General features: G+C 40.7%; 1 protein-coding gene across 1 annotated transcript; it reads left to right on the plus strand.

Moving 5' to 3' along the window:
- Positions 1-608: 608 nt before the first annotated feature.
- Positions 609-16,857, plus strand: LOC124126520. Its single transcript, XM_046489976.2, has 3 exons — positions 609-730; positions 2,433-2,470; positions 14,712-16,857. The coding sequence occupies exons 2-3, from the start codon at positions 2,449-2,451 to the stop codon at positions 15,596-15,598; spliced, it is 909 nt and encodes a 302-aa protein (XP_046345932.2). The 5' UTR covers positions 609-730; positions 2,433-2,448; the 3' UTR covers positions 15,599-16,857.
- Positions 16,858-20,198: the final 3,341 nt, after the last annotated feature.

The following is a 20,198-nucleotide window of genomic DNA, read 5'->3' on the forward strand; positions in this document are numbered from 1 at the left end:
CAAACGAAGCAAGTTGATTGGGAGTGAGTGAGTGAGTTGGGCTCAACGCCGATTTGTACATTATTCCAGATTGGAAATATCATGGCGTGTCAGCGTGATGTGGGAGGAGTGAGTGAGTTTGGCTTAATGCCGCTTTAAACAGTATCCCAGTTATATCACGGCGTATCAGTTTGATGTGGGAGGGGTGAGTGAGTGAGTTTGGCATAACGCCGCTTTGAACAGTATTCCATTTATATCATGGCGTGTCAGCCTGGTGTAGGAGGAGTGAGTGAGTTTGGCTTAACGCCGCTTTGAACAGTATTCCAGTTATATTACGGCGTGTATGCTTGATTGACATCATGAGCATCGATGTACGCAATTGGGTCACGATGACACCCGATTCTGTTAGTCACCTCTTAAGACAAGATCAATTCTAACCCCTATTTTCACGGGACACAAAGATATGTGACTACTAGACACATACCGTTACATGTTGCCCGGTTTTTGATCATCCAAACGATTTCAAATATTTCAGATATTTTCCCCGGTAATATATTACTGTGTAAAAGCCGGAAGTTTGCACCATATTGAATTCGAGGGCTGCATGCACATCATGCGATCCGAAACAGCACAACGAAGTCACTTGTGAGCTCGAGTGTTACCGACATGTTTGTCAGTTTGACAAGGACTGCGGGGCTATGTGAAACACATGCTACAACATCGAACATAAGTACATCGGAATAACGCTCAGGTAACTTTACTCGGATGGATGGATGTTAGATGAGTATGGACGGATGGGTGGAAGGTGCTATTATGAGATGATGGACGATGGTTGGTGGGAGGGTGGGTGCTGGGTAAATAGGTATAGGATTGATGGGAGGGTGAGTGATTGAGTAGTTGGATGGATGGATGATGAATAGGTATAGGATGGATGGGAGGGTGAGTGATTGAGTAGTTGGATGGATGGATGATGAATAGGTATAGGATGGATGGGTGGGTGAGTGATTGAGTAGTTGGATGGATGGATGATGAAGAGGTATAGGATGGATGGGAGGGTGAGTGATTGAGTAGTTGGATGGATGGATGATGGATAGGTATAGGATGGATGGGAGGGTGAGTGATTGAGTAGTTGGATGGATGGATGATGGATAGGTATAGGATGGATGGGTGGGTGAGTAAGTAGTTGGATGGATTAATGAATAGGTATAGGATGGATGGGAGGGTGAGTGATTGAGTAGTTGGATGGATGGATGATGAATAGGTATAGGATGGATGGGTGGGTGAGTGATTGAGTAGTTGGATGGATGGATGATAAATAGGTATAGGATGGATGGGTGGGTGAGTAAGTAGTTGGATGGATGGATGATGAATAGGTATAGGATGGATGGGAGGGTGAGTGCTTGAGTAGTTGGATGGATGGATGATGGATAGGTATAGGATGGATGGGTGGGTGAGTAAGAAGTTGGATGGATGAATGAATAGGTATATGATTGATGGGAGGGTGAGTGATTGAGTAGTTGGATGGATGGATGATGGATAGGTATAGGATGGATGGGTGGCAGAGTAAGTAGTTGGATGGATGGATGATGGATAGGTATAAGATGGATGGGTGGGTGAGTAAGTAGTTTGATGGATGAATGAATAGGTATAGGATGGGTGGGAGGGTGATTGAGTAGTTGGATGGATGGATGATGAATAGGTATAGGATGGATGGGTGGCAGAGTAAGTAGTTGGATGGATGGATGATGGATAGGTATAAGATGGATGGGTGGGTGAGTAAGTAGTTTGATGGATGAATGAATAGGTATAGGATGGGTGGGAGGGTGAGTGAGTAGTTGGATGGATGGATGATGGATAGGTAAAGGATGGATGGGAGGGTGAGTGATTGAGTAGTTGGATGGATGATGGATAGGTAAAGGATTGATGGGAGGGTGAGTGATTGAGTAGTTGAATGGATGGATGATGGATAGGTATAGGATGGGTGGATGGGTGAGTAAGTAGTTGGATGGATGAATGAAGGTATAGGATTGATGGGAGGGTGAGTGATTGAGTTGTTGAATGGATGGATGATGGATAGGTATAGGATGGATGGGTGGGTGAGTAAGTAGTTGGATGGATGAATGAATAGGTATAGGATTGATGGGAGGGTGAGTGATTGAGTAGTTGGATGGATGGATGATGGATAGGTATAGGATGGCTTGGTGGATGAGTGAGTGAGTTGGGATGTGACATGTGGGAGTGAGTGAGTTGGGGTGTGACACGTGGGTGTAAGTGAGGGGTTGGATGGATTGATGATGGATAGGTATAGGATGAATGGATGAATACCACTGCACTGTATGTATGTTTATATTTCTGTCATTGTGTACGCGTCTCCAAGCCTTTCAGCGTAGAGTTAACCTGATGCATTGACTGATACACTTCCTTGTATACCCCCATTTATCTTACCCTTTCAGCCCAGTGTACGTCAGTATGACTACGCCAGAAGCCTCAGGTATGTATCATTTTGAGAATGTCTGCATCATGCTGCACATCCCAACTCACTCACTCACTCACTCCCACATGTCACATCCCAACTCACTCACTCACTCACTCCCACATGTCACATCCCAACTCACTCACTCACTCCCACATGTCACATCCCAACTCACTCACTCACTCACTCCCACATGTCACATCCCAACTCACTCACTCACTCACTCCCACATGTCACATCCCAACTCACTCCCACATGACACATCCCAACTCACTCACTCCCACATGTCACATCCCAACTCACTCACTCACTCACTCCCACATGTCACATCCCAACTCACTCACTCACTCACTCCCACATGTCACATCCCAACTCACTCACTCACTCACTCCCACATGTCACATCCCAACTCACTCCCACATGACACATCCCAACTCACTCACTCCCACATGTCACATCCCAACTCACTCACTCACTCACTCCCACATGTCACATCCCAACTCACTCACTCACTCACTCCCACATGTCACATCCCAACTCACTCCCACATGACACATCCCAACTCACTCACTCCCACATGACACTTCCCAACTCACTCACTCCCACATGTCATATCCCAACTCACTCACTCACTCCAACGTGTCACATCCCAACTCTCTCACTCCCACGTCACATCCCAACTCACTTCCACATGACACATCCCAGCTCACTCACTCCCACGTGTCGCATCCCAACACACTCCCACGTGTCACATCCCAACTCTCTCACTCCCACGTCACATCCCAACTCACTTCCACATGACACATCCCAGCTCACTCACTCCCACGTGTCGCATCCCAACACACTCCCACGTGTCACATCCCAACTCATTCACTCCCACGTGTCACATCCCAACTCACTTCAACGTGTCGCATCCCAACTCACTCACTCCCACATGTTCACATCCCAACTCACTCACTCACTCCCACGTGTTACATCCCAACTCACTCACTCCCACATGTCAAATCCCAACTCACTCATTCACTCCCACGTGTCACATCCCAACTCACTCACTCCAACGTCACATCCCAACTCACTAACTCCCACGTCACATCCCAACTCACTTCCACATGACACATCCCAGCTCACTCACTCCCACGTGTCGCATCCCAACACACTCCCACGTGTCACATCCCAACTCACTCCCACGTGTCGCATCCCAACTCACTCCCACGTGTTACATCCCAACTCACTTCAACGTGTCGCATCCCAACTCACTCATTCCCACATGACACATCCCAGCTCACTCACTCCCACGTGTTACACTCCCACATGACACATCCCAGCTCACTCACACACGGCACGTCCCAACTCACTCACTCACTCCCACGTGACACATCCAAACCCACTCCCACATGTCATATCCCAACTCACTCACTCCCACCAACTCCCACATGTACAACACATGTGTCATCAGGTAGTCCTTGTATATGACCAACACATGTATCATCAGGTATTCCGTTTATATGTACAACACATGTATCATCAGGTAGTCCCTGTATATGTACAACACACGTATCATCAGGTAGTCCGTGTATATGTACAACACATGTATCATCAGGTAGTCAGTGTATATGTACAACACATGTATCATCAGGTAGTAAGTGTATATGACCAACACACGTATCATCAGGTAGTCCGTGTATATGCACAACACATGTATCATCAGGTAGTCCGTGTATATGTACAACACATGTATCATCAGGTATTCGGTGTATATGTACAACACATGTATCATCAGGTAGTCCGTGTATATGCACAACACATGTATCATCAGGTAGTCCGTGTATATGTACAACACATGTATCATCAGGTATTCGGTGTATATGTACAACACATGTATCATCAGGTAGTCCGTGTATATGTACAACACATGTATCATCAGGTAGTAAGTGTATATGACCAACACATGTATCATCAGGTAGTCCGTGTATATGTACAACACATGTATCATCAGGTAGTCCGTGTATATGTACAACACATGTATCATCAGGCAGTCCGTGTATATGTACAACACATGTATCATCAGGTAGTCCGTGTATATGTACAACACATGTATCATCAGGTAGTCAGTGTATATGTACAACACATGTATCATCAGGTAGTCCGTGTATATGTACAACACACGTATCATCAGGTAGTCAGTGTATATGCACAACACACGTATCATCAGGTAGTCCGTGTATATGTACAACACATGTATCATTAGGTAGTTAGTGTATATGTACAACACATGTATCATCAGGTAGTCCGTGTATATGTACAACACATGTATCATCAGGTAGTCCGTGTATATGTACAACACACGTATCATCAGGTAGTCCGTGTATATGTACAACACATGTATCATCAGGTAGTCAGTGTATATGCACAACACATGTATCATCAGGTAGTCCGTGTATATGTACAACACATGTATCATCAGGTAGTCAGTGTATATGCACAACACACGTATCATCAGGTAGTCAGTGTATATGTACAACACATGTATCATCAGGTAGTTAGTGTATATGTACAACACATGTATCATCAGGTAGTCAGTGTATATGCACAACACATGTATCATCAGGTAGTCAGTGTATATGTACAACACATGTATCATCAGGTAGTAAGTGTATATGTAAAACACATGTATCATCAGGAAGTCAGTGTATATGCACAACACATGTATCATCAGGAAGTCAGTGTATATGCACAACACATGTATCATCAGGTAGTCAGTGTATATGTACAACACATGTATCATCAGGTATTCCGTGTATATGTACAACACACGTATCATCAGGTAGTCCGTGTATATGTACAACACATGTATCATCAGGTAGTCCGTGTATATGTACAACACACGTATCATCAGGTAGTCCGTGTATATGTACAACACATGTATCATCAGGTAGTCCGTGTATATGTACAACACATGTATCATCAGGTAGTCAGTGTATATGTACAACACATGTATCATCAGGTAGTCCGTGTATATGTACAACACACGTATCATCAGGTAGTCCGTGTATATGTACAACACATGTATCATCAGGTAGTCCGTGTATATGTACAACACATGTATCATCAGGTAGTCAGTGTATATGTACAACACATGTATCATCAGGTAGTCCGTGTATATGTACAACACATGTATCATCAGGTAGTCAGTGTATATGTACAACACATGTATCATCAGGTAGTCCGTGTATATGTACAACACACGTATCATTAGGTAGTCCGTGTATATGTACAACACATGTATCATCAGGTAGTCCGTGTATATGTACAACACATGTATCATCAGGTAGTCAGTGTATATGTACAATACACGTATCATCAGGTAGTCAGTGTATATGTACAACACATGTATCATCAGGTAGTCAGTGTATATGTACAACACATGTATCATCAGGTAGTCCGTGTATATGTACAACACACGTATCATCAGGTAGTCCGTGTATATGCACAACACACGTATCATCAGGTAGTCCGTGTATATGTACAACACATGTATCATCAGGTAGTTAGTGTATATGTACAACACATGTATCATCAGGTAGTCCGTGTATATGTACAACACATGTATCATCAGGTAGTCCGTGTAAATGCATAACACATGTATCATCAGGTAGTCAGTGTATATGTACAACACATGTATCATCAGGTAGTCAGTGTATATGTACAACACATGTATCATCAGGTAGTCAGTGTATATGTACAACACATGTATCATTAGGTAGTTAGTGTATATGTACAACACATGTATCATCAGGTAGTCCGTGTATATGTACAACACATGTATCATTAGGTAGTCAGTGTATATGTACAACACACGTATCATCAGGTAGTCCGTGTATATGTACAACACATGTATCATCAGGTAGTCAGTGTATATGCACAACACATGTATCATCAGGTAGTCAGTGTGTATGTACAACACATTTATCATCAGGTACTTAGTGTATATGTACAACACATGTATCATCAGGTAGTAAGTGTATATGTACAACACATGTATCATCAGGTAGTTAGTGTGTATGTACAACACATGTATCATCAGGTACTTAGTGTATATGTACAACACATGTATCATCAGGTAGTCAGTGTATATGTACAACACACGTATCATCAGGTAGTCAGTGTATATGTACAACACATGTATCATCAGGTAGTCAGTGTATATGTACAACACATGTATCATCAGGTAGTCAGTGTATATGTACAACACACGTATCATCAGGTAGTCCGTGTATATGCACAACACACGTATCATCAGGTAGTCCGTGTATATGTACAACACATGTATCATCAGGTAGTTAGTGTATATGTACAACACATGTATCATCAGGTAGTCCGTGTATATGTACAACACATGTATCATCAGGTAGTCCGTGTAAATGCATAACACATGTATCATCAGGTAGTCAGTGTATATGTACAACACATGTATCATCAGGTAGTCAGTGTATATGTACAACACATGTATCATCAGGTAGTCAGTGTATATGTACAACACATGTATCATTAGGTAGTTAGTGTATATGTACAACACATGTATCATCAGGTAGTCCGTGTATATGTACAACACATGTATCATCAGGTAGTCAGTGTATATGTACAACACACGTATCATCAGGTAGTCCGTGTATATGTACAACACATGTATCATCAGGTAGTCAGTGTATATGCACAACACATGTATCATCAGGTAGTCCGTGTATATGTACACCACATGTATCATCAGGTAGTCCGTGTATATGCACAACACACGTATCATCAGGTAGTCAGTGTATATGTACAACACACGTATCATTAGGTAGTTAGTGTATATGTACAACACATGTATCATCAGGTAGTCCGTGTATATGTACAACACATGTATCATCAGGTAGTCCGTGTATATGTACAACACACGTATCATCAGGTAGTCCGTGTATATGTACAACACATGTATCATCAGGTAGTCCGTGTATATGCACAACACACGTATCATCAGGTAGTCAGTGTATATGTACAACACACGTATCATCAGGTAGTTAGTGTATATGTACAACACATGTATCATCAGGTAGTCAGTGTATATGTACAACACATGTATCATCAGGTAGTCCGTGTATATGTACAACACATGTATCATCAGGTAGTAAGTGTATATGTACAACACATGTATCATCAGGTAGTCAGTGTATATGTAAAACACATGTATCATCAGGAAGTCAGTGTATATGCACAACACATGTATCATCAGGTAGTCAGTGTATATGTACAACACATGTATCATCAGGTAGTAAGTGTATATGTAAAACACATGTATCATCAGGAAGTCAGTGTATATGCACAACACATGTATCATCAGGAAGTCAGTGTATATGCACAACACATGTATCATCAGGTAGTCAGTGTATATGTACAACACATGTATCATCAGGTAGTCCGTGTATATGTACAACACACGTATCATCAGGTAGTCCGTGTATATGTACAACACATGTATCATCAGGTAGTCCGTGTATATGTACAACACATGTATCATCAGGTAGTCAGTGTATATGTACAACACATGTATCATCAGGTAGTCCGTGTATATGTACAACACATGTATCATCAGGTAGTCAGTGTATATGTACAACACATGTATCATCAGGTAGTCCGTGTATATGTACAACACACGTATCATTAGGTAGTCCGTGTATATGTACAACACATGTATCATCAGGTAGTCCGTGTATATGTACAACACATGTATCATCAGGTAGTCAGTGTATATGTACAACACACGTATCATCAGGTAGTCAGTGTATATGTACAACACATGTATCATCAGGTAGTCAGTGTATATGTACAACACATGTATCATCAGGTAGTCCGTGTATATGTACAACACACGTATCATCAGGTAGTCCGTGTATATGCACAACACACGTATCATCAGGTAGTCCGTGTATATGTACAACACATGTATCATCAGGTAGTTAGTGTATATGTACAACACATGTATCATCAGGTAGTCCGTGTATATGTACAACACATGTATCATCAGGTAGTCCGTGTAAATGCATAACACATGTATCATCAGGTAGTCAGTGTATATGTACAACACATGTATCATCAGGTAGTCAGTGTATATGTACAACACATGTATCATCAGGTAGTCAGTGTATATGCACAACACATGTATCATCAGGTAGTTAGTGTATATGCACAACACACGTATCATCAGGTAGTTAGTGTATATGTACAACACATGTATCATCAGGTAGTCCGTGTATATGTACAACACATGTATCATTAGGTAGTCAGTGTATATGTACAACACATGTATCATCAGGTAGTTAGTGTATATGTACAACACATGTACCATCAGGTAGTCAGTGTATGTGTAAAACACATGTATCATCAGGTAGTCAGTGTATATGTAGAACACATGTATCATCAGGTAGTCCGTGTATATGTACAACACATGTATCATTAGGTAGTTAGTGTATGTGTACAACACATGTATTATCAGGTAGTCAGTGTATATGTACAGCACATGTGTCATCAGATAGTCCGTGTATATGTAAAACACATGTATCATCAGGTAGTCAGTGTATATGTAGAACACACGTATCATCAGGTAGTCCGTGTATATGCACAACACATGTATCATCAGGTAGTTAGTGTATATGTACAACACATGTATCATCAGGTAGTCCGTGTATATGTACAACACATGTATCATCAGGTAGTCAGTGTATATGTACAACACATGTATCATCAGGTAGTCAGTGTATATGCACAACACACGTATCATCAGGTACTTAGTGTATATGTACAACACATGTATCATCAGGTAGTTAGTGTATATGTACAACACATGTATCATCAGGTAGTTAGTGTGTATGTACAACACATGTATCATCAGGTACTTAGTGTATATGTACAACACATGTATCATCAGGTAGTAAGTGTATATGTACAACACATGTATCATCAGGTAGTTAGTGTATATGTACAACACATGTATCATCAGGAAGTTAGAGTATATGCACAACACATTTATCATCAGGTAGTCCGTGTATATGCACAACACATGTATCATCAGGTAGTCCGTGTATATGTACAACACATTTATCATCAGGTAGTCAGTGTATATGCACAACACATTTATCATCAGGAAGTCAGTGTATATGCACAACACATGTATCATCAGGTAGTCAGTGTATATGCACAACACATTTATCATCAGGTAGTCAGTGTATATGTACAACACACGTATCATCAGGTAGTCCGTGTATATGCACAACACATGTATCATCAGGTAGTTAGTGTATATGTACAACACATGTATCATCAGGTAGTCAGTGTATATGTACAACACATGTATCATCAGGTAGTCCGTGTATATGTACAACACATGTATCATCAGGTAGTCAGTGTATATGTACAACACATGTATCATCAGGTAGTCCGTGTATATGTACAACACACGTATCATTAGGTAGTCCGTGTATATGTACAACACATGTATCATCAGGTAGTCCGTGTATATGTACAACACATGTATCATCAGGTAGTCAGTGTATATGTACAACACACGTATCATCAGGTAGTCAGTGTATATGTACAACACATGTATCATCAGGTAGTCAGTGTATATGTACAACACATGTATCATCAGGTAGTCCGTGTATATGTACAACACACGTATCATCAGGTAGTCCGTGTATATGCACAACACACGTATCATCAGGTAGTCCGTGTATATGTACAACACATGTATCATCAGGTAGTTAGTGTATATGTACAACACATGTATCATCAGGTAGTCCGTGTATATGTACAACACATGTATCATCAGGTAGTCCGTGTAAATGCATAACACATGTATCATCAGGTAGTCAGTGTATATGTACAACACATGTATCATCAGGTAGTTAGTGTATATGTACAACACATGTATCATCAGGTAGTCAGTGTATATGTACAACACATGTATCATTAGGTAGTTAGTGTATATGTACAACACATGTATCATCAGGTAGTCCGTGTATATGTACAACACATGTATCATCAGGTAGTCAGTGTATATGTACAACACACGTATCATCAGGTAGTCCGTGTATATGTACAACACATGTATCATCAGGTAGTCAGTGTATATGCACAACACATGTATCATCAGGTAGTCCGTGTATATGTACAACACATGTATCATCAGGTAGTCCGTGTATATGCACAACACACGTATCATCAGGTAGTCAGTGTATATGTACAACACACGTATCATCAGGTAGTTAGTGTATATGTACAACACATGTATCATCAGGTAGTCAGTGTATATGTACAACACATGTATCATCAGGTACTTAGTGTATATGTACAACACATGTATCATCAGGTAGTAAGTGTATATGTACAACACATGTATCATCAGGTAGTCAGTGTATATGTAAAACACATGTATCATCAGGAAGTCAGTGTATATGCACAACACATGTATCATCAGGTAGTCAGTGTATATGTACAACACATGTATCATCAGGTAGTAAGTGTATATGTAAAACACATGTATCATCAGGAAGTCAGTGTATATGCACAACACATGTATCATCAGGAAGTCAGTGTATATGCACAACACATGTATCATCAGGTAGTCAGTGTATATGTACAACACATGTATCATCAGGTAGTCCGTGTATATGTACAACACACGTATCATCAGGTAGTCCGTGTATATGTACAACACATGTATCATCAGGTAGTCCGTGTATATGTACAACACATGTATCATCAGGTAGTCAGTGTATATGTACAACACATGTATCATCAGGTAGTCCGTGTATATGTACAACACATGTATCATCAGGTAGTCAGTGTATATGTACAACACATGTATCATCAGGTAGTCCGTGTATATGTACAACACACGTATCATTAGGTAGTCCGTGTATATGTACAACACATGTATCATCAGGTAGTCCGTGTATATGTACAACACATGTATCATCAGGTAGTCAGTGTATATGTACAACACACGTATCATCAGGTAGTCAGTGTATATGTACAACACATGTATCATCAGGTAGTCAGTGTATATGTACAATACATGTATCATCAGGTAGTCCGTGTATATGTACAACACACGTATCATCAGGTAGTCCGTGTATATGCACAACACACGTATCATCAGGTAGTCCGTGTATATGTACAACACATGTATCATCAGGTAGTTAGTGTATATGTACAACACATGTATCATCAGGTAGTCCGTGTATATGTACAACACATGTATCATCAGGTAGTCCGTGTAAATGCATAACACATGTATCATCAGGTAGTCAGTGTATATGTACAACACATGTATCATCAGGTAGTCAGTGTATATGTACAACACATGTATCATCAGGTAGTCAGTGTATATGCACAACACATGTATCATCAGGTAGTTAGTGTATATGCACAACACACGTATCATCAGGTAGTTAGTGTATATGTACAACACATGTATCATCAGGTAGTCCGTGTATATGTACAACACATGTATCATTAGGTAGTCAGTGTATATGTACAACACATGTATCATCAGGTAGTTAGTGTATATGTACAACACATGTACCATCAGGTAGTCAGTGTATGTGTAAAACACATGTATCATCAGGTAGTCAGTGTATATGTAGAACACATGTATCATCAGGTAGTCCGTGTATATGTACAACACATGTATCATTAGGTAGTTAGTGTATGTGTACAACACATGTATTATCAGGTAGTCAGTGTATATGTACAGCACATGTGTCATCAGATAGTCCGTGTATATGTAAAACACATGTATCATCAGGTAGTCAGTGTATATGTAGAACACACGTATCATCAGGTAGTCCGTGTATATGCACAACACATGTATCATCAGGTAGTTAGTGTATATGTACAACACATGTATCATCAGGTAGTCCGTGTATATGTACAACACATGTATCATCAGGTAGTCAGTGTATATGTACAACACATGTATCATCAGGTAGTCAGTGTGTATGTACAACACATTTATCATCAGGTACTTAGTGTATATGTACAACACATGTATCATCAGGTAGTAAGTGTATATGTACAACACATGTATCATCAGGTAGTTAGTGTGTATGTACAACACATGTATCATCAGGTACTTAGTGTATATGTACAACACATGTATCATCAGGTAGTAAGTGTATATGTACAACACATGTATCATCAGGTAGTTAGTGTATATGTACAACACATGTATCATCAGGAAGTTAGAGTATATGCACAACACATTTATCATCAGGTAGTCCGTGTATATGCACAACACATGTATCATCAGGTAGTCCGTGTATATGTACAACACATTTATCATCAGGTAGTCAGTGTATATGCACAACACATTTATCATCAGGTAGTCCGTGTATATGCACAACACATGTATCATCAGGCAGTCAGTGTATATGCACAACACATTTATCATCAGGTAGTCAGTGTATATGTACAACACATGTATCATCAGGTAGTCAGTGTATATGCACAACACATGTATCATCAGGTAGTTAGTGTATATGTACAACACATGTATCATCAGGTAGTTAAAGTATATGTACAACACATGTATCATCAGGTAGTCAGTGTATATGTACAACACATGTATCATCAGGTAGTCATTGTATATGTACAACACATGTATCATCAGGAAGTTAGAGTATATGCACAACACATGTATCATCAGGAAGTTAGAGTATATGCACAACACATGTATCATCAGGAAGTTAGAGTATATGCACAACACATGTATCGTTAGGCGGTTTGTGTGTATGCACAACACAAGTATTATCAGGTGGTTTTTGTGTATGAACAACACATGTATCGTCAGGTAGTTACTGTAGAGTACAACTTAAGGAATATGCATAATACAGATGCATCGCCAGTTGGTTAGTGTTTAAGCACATCACCGAGTAGTCAGTACAAACAAGACATAAAGTTGATATTTTTAAGAAACATACTAAGTTGAAATTTCAAGATACTAAGTTGAAATTTCAAGATTCATACTAAAATGAAATTTCAAGATACAAAGTTGATATTTCAAGATACATACTAAGATAAAATTTCAAGGTACTAAGTTGATATTTCAAGATACTAAGTTGAAATTTCAAGATTCATACTTAGATGACATTTCAAGATACTAAGTTGATATTTCAAGATACTAAGATGAAATTTCAAGATCCATACTAAGATGAAATTTCAAGATACATACTTAGTTGAAATTTCACGATACTAAGTTGATATTTCAAGATACTAAGTTGAAATTTTAAGATTCATACTGAGATGAAATTTCAAGATACATACTAAGTTGAAATTTCAAGATCCATACTAAGATGAAATTTCAAGATACATACTAAGTTGAAAATTCCAAGATACTAAGTTGAAATTTCAAGATACTAAGTTGAAATTTCAAGATTCATACTAAGATGAAATTTCAAGATACAAAGTTGATATTTCAAGATACATACTAAGATGAAATTTCAAGGTACTAAGTTGATATTTCAAGATACTAAGTTGAAATTTCAAGATACATACTAAGATGACATTTCAAGATACTAAGTTGATATTTCAAGATACTAAGATGAAATTTCAAGATCCATACTAAGATGAAATTTCAAGATACATACTAAGTTGAAATTTCAAGATGCTAAGTTGAAATTTCAAGATACATACTAAGATGAAATTTCAAGATACTAAGTTGATATTTCAAGATACTAAGTTGAAATTTTAAGATTCATACTAAGTTGAAATTTCAAGATACATACTAAGTTGAAATTTCAAGATATATACTAAGTTGAAATTTCAAGATTCATACTAAGTTGAAATTTCAAGATTCATACTAAGTTGAAATTTCAAGATACATACTAAGTTGAAATTTCAAGATACTAAGTTGAAATTTCAAGATACATACTAAGATGAAATTTCAAGATGCTAAGTTGAAATTTCAAGATATATACTCAGTTGAAATTTCAAGATCCATACTAAGATGAAATTTCAAGATACATACTAAGTTGAAATTTCAAGATCCATACTAAGATGAAATCTCAAGATACATACTAAGTTGAAAATTCCAAGATACTAAGTTGAAATTTCAAGATACTAAATTGAAATTTCAAGATACTAAGTTGAAATTTCAAGATACTCAGTTGAAATTTCAAGATACTCAGTTGAAATTTCAAAACACGCATGTTTCTGTTCACAGCGTCAAACGACTGCTCTTTACCCTACGGTATCGCAGTCACCCTTGTCATCATCAACGCCGTTGCCATAGTGACATATCTATGGAAGAGACGCCAGGCATGGCATGAACAGAAACTGTCGGAACATCCCCCTGACGTTGTTGGGCTGACAGACGACAGCGCGGCTGACTTTGAGTATGCCACCGTTGCTGACGTTACCACTGCCGCGGAAGTAGAGCCTAGCCAAGTTGTAGTTGGGGCGTCAGCATCTCGCGAGGTCATCTTAATCAATCAAACCTATGTCTCGGCCGGACGATACATGAAGAGCGGAACACCGGCCGATGAAGCTGGGTACTACGTCAACGTTGCGAGTCGTGCACGTAGTAAAGACACTGTTGAAACAAATGAACCAGGACAGGACACACCTGCGCAAGACATACTTGATCAAGACCTTACGGAGCTAGACACATCCGAGCAAGATACATGTGATACAGACATACAGGAACTAGACACACCTGTGCAAGACACACTTGATGAAGGCACACCGGAGCGAGACACTTCTGAGCAAGACACACATTATCAGGACATTCCGGAGCTAGAAACAACTGTGCAAGACACACTTGATGAAGGCATGTCGGAGCTAGACACTTCTGAGCAAGACACACATTATCAAGACATTCCGGAGCTAGACACAACTGTGCAAGGCACACTTGATGAAGGCATGCCCGAGCTTGACACATTTGAGCAAGACACACATTATCAGGAGATACCGGAGCAAGACACATCTGATACAGACACATCTGAGCAAGACTCGATTTATCAAGACATACCGGAGCTAGACACACCTGGACAAGACACATCTGATACAGACACACCGGAGCTAGAACCACTTAGAGCAAGACACATCTGATACAGACATACCAGAGCTAGACACTTCTGAGCAAGACACCCTTTATCAAGACATACTGGAGCTAGACACACCTGAGCAAGACAGACTTTATCAAGGTATACCAGAGCTAGACACTTCTGAGCAAGACACCCTTTATCAAGACATACTGGAGCTAGACACACCTGAGCAAGACAGACTTTATCAAGGTATACCAGAGCTAGACACTTCTGAGCAAGACACCCTTTATCAAGACATACTGGAGCTAGACATACCTGAGCAAGACAGACTTTATCAAGATATACCAGAGCTAGACACACCTGAGCAAGACACACTTTATCAAGGTATACCAGAGCTTGACAGACCTGAGCAAGACACACTTTATTAAGGCATACCAGAGCTAGACACACCTGAGCAAGACACACTTTATTAAGGTATACCAGAGCTAGACAGACCTGAGCAAGACACACTTTATTAAGGCATACCGGAGCTAGACAGACCTGAGCAAGACACACTTTATTAAGGCATGCCAGAGCTAGACAGACCTGAGCAAGACACACTTTTTTAAGGCACACCGGAGCTAGACACACCTGAGCAAGACAGACTTTATCAAGGCATACCGGAGCTAGACACATCATTGTATGTTGCACGTGTGTTCCTGTGCACTGTGCACAACACACAGGTCACAAATCAGCTGAAGCTCGGCCTGTGAGAGTACCTGGATGGGTGTCCGCATTCGGCAGGTGTCTCCTGGGAGTTTCCAGGGCTTCGGTCCCGCCCCACACTGAAGCATGTGCAGCACATATGGTGTCTCCTTGGACAAATGACTTCGAAATGTCACTGCTCACCTCCTAGCGCCGACAAGGCAGGATGGGTTGTGTATTCCACAAGGAGCTGAGAATGAAAACCAAAAGCACACTGATCAAATGACCGGGGTATCAAATGACCGGGGTATCAAATGACCGGGGTATCAAATGACCGGGGTATCAAATGACCGGGGTATCAAATGACCGGGGTAATAATACTAATGCTTTGAGAATGCACCGAGTGTATGGAAGCCAACGCAGCATAAATACCTTCATTATTATCATTAATTATTGACAGTGTGCAGTATGCCAGGTAGACATATAGGTAACAGGTGACTTGTAGTTCTCGTACGGACATAGACCACGAACAGCGAAGGCATGTAGTTTAAATTAAAACTTCAAAGTACACATGTTGCTGTCATTTCTGTCCCAGCTACTCATTAAACGTGTGACCGTCTCACAGCAGTATTAACGTGGAGCTGCCAGGTAATTCAACCCTCCACAATAGTGAGTGAGTGAGTGGGTTGGGTTTAACGCCGCTTTTAACAGTATTCCAGTTATATCGCGGCGTGTCAGCTTAATGTGGGAGGAAAGCCCGAAGTGATGCAGGTCTCAGACGTTTACCACTTCGGTGAAACCCACGAGCACAGGTATGGTGCTGACAAACCTAGAAACATAATCGGGGCAAACAGGGATTCCAACCCACAATCATAGGTTTCTGGCGTGCCCAATGTACGCAACTCTGCACAGTGAATCGCGGCGCCTTAGACGACTGGGCCACCCGTGACCCCCCTCCACAATAGTAAACTGTCAATTCAAATGCCTTTTCAACTGCGGACACGTTAACGGAACTGAGTCCAAGCTTAATCCCCATATGGGTCCAAAATGGGACACCCTTTATTGTTTGTTTGTTGTTTAACACTCCACGTTATATTCCAGCTATATGACGGCGGTCTGTAAATAATCGAGTCATGAGCATCCAGTAGTGTTGCCTCTGTTGATATAACAACAGGCAGATGGGAGAGAAACGCTGCATTTAGCTATTCGAATGTTTATTATGGTGATCGTGAGGCATAAAGCACTATATCTGTCTTTGAAGTATGAATGCCAGGGTTCACTTATCTTTGATTTTAGGGGCGGTCGGGTAGCCTAGTGGTTAAAGCGTTCGCTCGTCACGCCGAAGACCCGGGTTCGAATCCCGACATGGGTACAATGTTTGAAGCCCATTTCTGGTGTCCCCCGCCGTGATATTGCTGGAATATTGCTAAAAGTGGCGTAAAAACTCACTCACTCACTCACTCTTTGATTTTAATCCCTTCTTCGCGTATCGCTTCGTGGTCGTGACCCCAACAGCGTCACGTGACATCCACGAACTGTTAATTTTATACATCCAACACCTGCAATGTGCGGACATTGAAAGCAGAGGTCCTTACAATGATGTTCATGTGTGACCTTACTTCGCAGGATACTTCCTGGTATATGTTTTGGTTTCAACATTTATTCACAAGTAGTGCACGGCCTCTCCTCTCCACGACATTGAAAAATATCAAAATCACGCTCCCACACACTCACTCACACACACACGCACGCACACACACACATACCCAATCACGCACGCACGCACACGCACGCACGCACGTACGTACGCGCACACGCACGCACAGGCACACACACATACGCACGCACACACACACATACGCACGCACGCGCTCACGCACACACGCACCCTCACAGTACAACAATAACGGGGGCACGGATTTGCTGTGCAGAGTTGCGTCCCTTAGGCACGCCAGAAACCTATGATTGTGGATTCGAATCCCGGTTCGCCCCGATTATGTTTCTAGGTTTGTCAGCACCATACCCGTGCTCGTGGGTTTCACCGAAGTGGTAAACGTCTGAGACCTGCATCACTTCGGGCTTTCCTCCCACGTTAAGCTGACACACCGTGATATAACTGTAATAATGTTAAAAGCGGCGTTAAACCCAACTCACTCACTCACTCATCGTGGTCTACGTAGTTAAACAGAATGGACTGTTTCATGTAATTGCAGCATATATATATATATATACATACATATGACGGCCATGTCCCTACAAGGGTGAAGTAGCAGAGGACTGTTAACAATACAATTGGAGAGTATGAACCCCGGACACTATCAAGACTGGATCCGCATAGACAATGAAACATGTGTGGTATACAGAATATGTATAATCGACAGATACTAGTATATCGTGTAGCTAACCTGGGAATTATCCCGGTTACATCTGGCGTGTGTCTCATGTGTGACAACGACTGTGATGATATTGTGTATCACAAACTTGGAACTGTGATAGGCTTACAGTGAGTGAGTGAGTATGGTTTTACGCCGCTTTTAGCAATAGTCCAGCAATATCACGGCGGGGGACACCAGAAATGGGCTTCACACATTGTACCCATGTCGGGAATCGAACCCGGGTCTTAGGCGTGACGAGCGAACGCTTTAACCACTAGGCTACCCGACCGCCCCTTGTGATAGGCTTACAACACAGCGGAATATTCTGTATGAGAAACTGTGTGACCACCTGTCATTAAAGCAGGACCTAAAATAGCAGGTTGTGTTTACAATGAAGTAGGGGCGGTCTGCCGTGATATTGCTGGAATATTGCTAAAAGCGGCGTAAAACCATACTCACTCACTCACTCATTTATACTTTTCAAATGAGCTAGTAATTGGTTGCTGAGAAAATATAGTACCATTTTCTACAGTGATTATATTTTGCTTTCATACATGTATTACATATGATGAATGTCTAAATTGTAAATAAGATAATACCTTTTATTTTTCTTCTTTTGACGAGAGGTTCTGGAAATAAAAAAATGAGTCTCAAAAGCAAGGCTTTTCAAATAACTATCATGCCATAAGTGACAACCGAATATTTGTTGGAAATTCAGGGGACAGTCATGATATAGCTATTAAGTTGTGGCCCTCAAATCTCATTTCTCCACTATATTACAGAAAACTTCCTCAGTAACAAGGCTAGTTGTTCCAATACTAAAAAAAAAAAAAATACAACATGGTAGTGCTCAATGTGTCTTCAAAACGGGTATAAACTTTGGCATGTAAACATGACATATGATATGCAACTATGATGCATAAGTGATATTGATTATGTTATTCATTTCATGAAAAAATCAAGCAGTAAAATTCACAAGCACAAATGAAGTAAAGAAGTGCCATTGCTTGATGGTATCACACCCCTTGTGGCCGGTATGTCGCCTGATACGTGTTCACACAGTCAATAAACAACTTGGAGCAGGAAGTCGGGGGATGGCAGCTGCAATCTATCCTGTATCTTTAACATATCATGTTAAGATGTGCGTGTAAATACTGATATTGTAAATCTTTCCTTGTACTCCCCGGAGGAAATAAAGATTATTCATTAATAGCGCCTGACAAGGCTGCTTGGCGCTCTGATCATGCAATGAGTGTTTCGAGGCAAGCGATGTATAATTATTATTATTATAATAAAGATTATACATACATACATGCGTACATACATACCTACATACACACACATACCTACCTATCTACCTACCTGCATACATACATGCCTGCCTGCCTGCCTGCCTGCCTGCATGCATACATACATACATACATACATACATACATACATACATTACCACAGTAGCCCAAACCCCACGTTTGAAAGTCGCGGACGTAAGAAAATAAATATTTACTATCATACAGGACGTTTATTCTAAAACTCTCGCTTGTGTAAAAATTTCAAAGAGTAGCATCTCAGATTATTTTAACAGTCTCAGTGGAGTACGACAAGGGT

The sequence above is a fragment of the Haliotis rufescens genome, unplaced genomic scaffold, assembly GCF_023055435.1.
Source record: "Haliotis rufescens isolate VD_foot unplaced genomic scaffold, xgHalRufe1.0.p SCAF_34, whole genome shotgun sequence".
In the NCBI taxonomy this organism is placed as follows: Eukaryota; Metazoa; Mollusca; class Gastropoda; order Lepetellida; family Haliotidae; genus Haliotis; species Haliotis rufescens.

What these genes read in the sequence shown, in the direction of transcription:
- LOC124126520 (XM_046489976.2), top strand. Translation starts at nt 2,449, where the DNA reads ATGACTACGCCAGAAGCCTCAG. An exon ending in GACTACGCCAGAAGCCTCAG is followed by an intron (nt 2,471 to 14,711) that starts GTATGTATCATT and finishes TTCTGTTCACAG; the next exon opens with CGTCAAACGACTGCTCTTTA.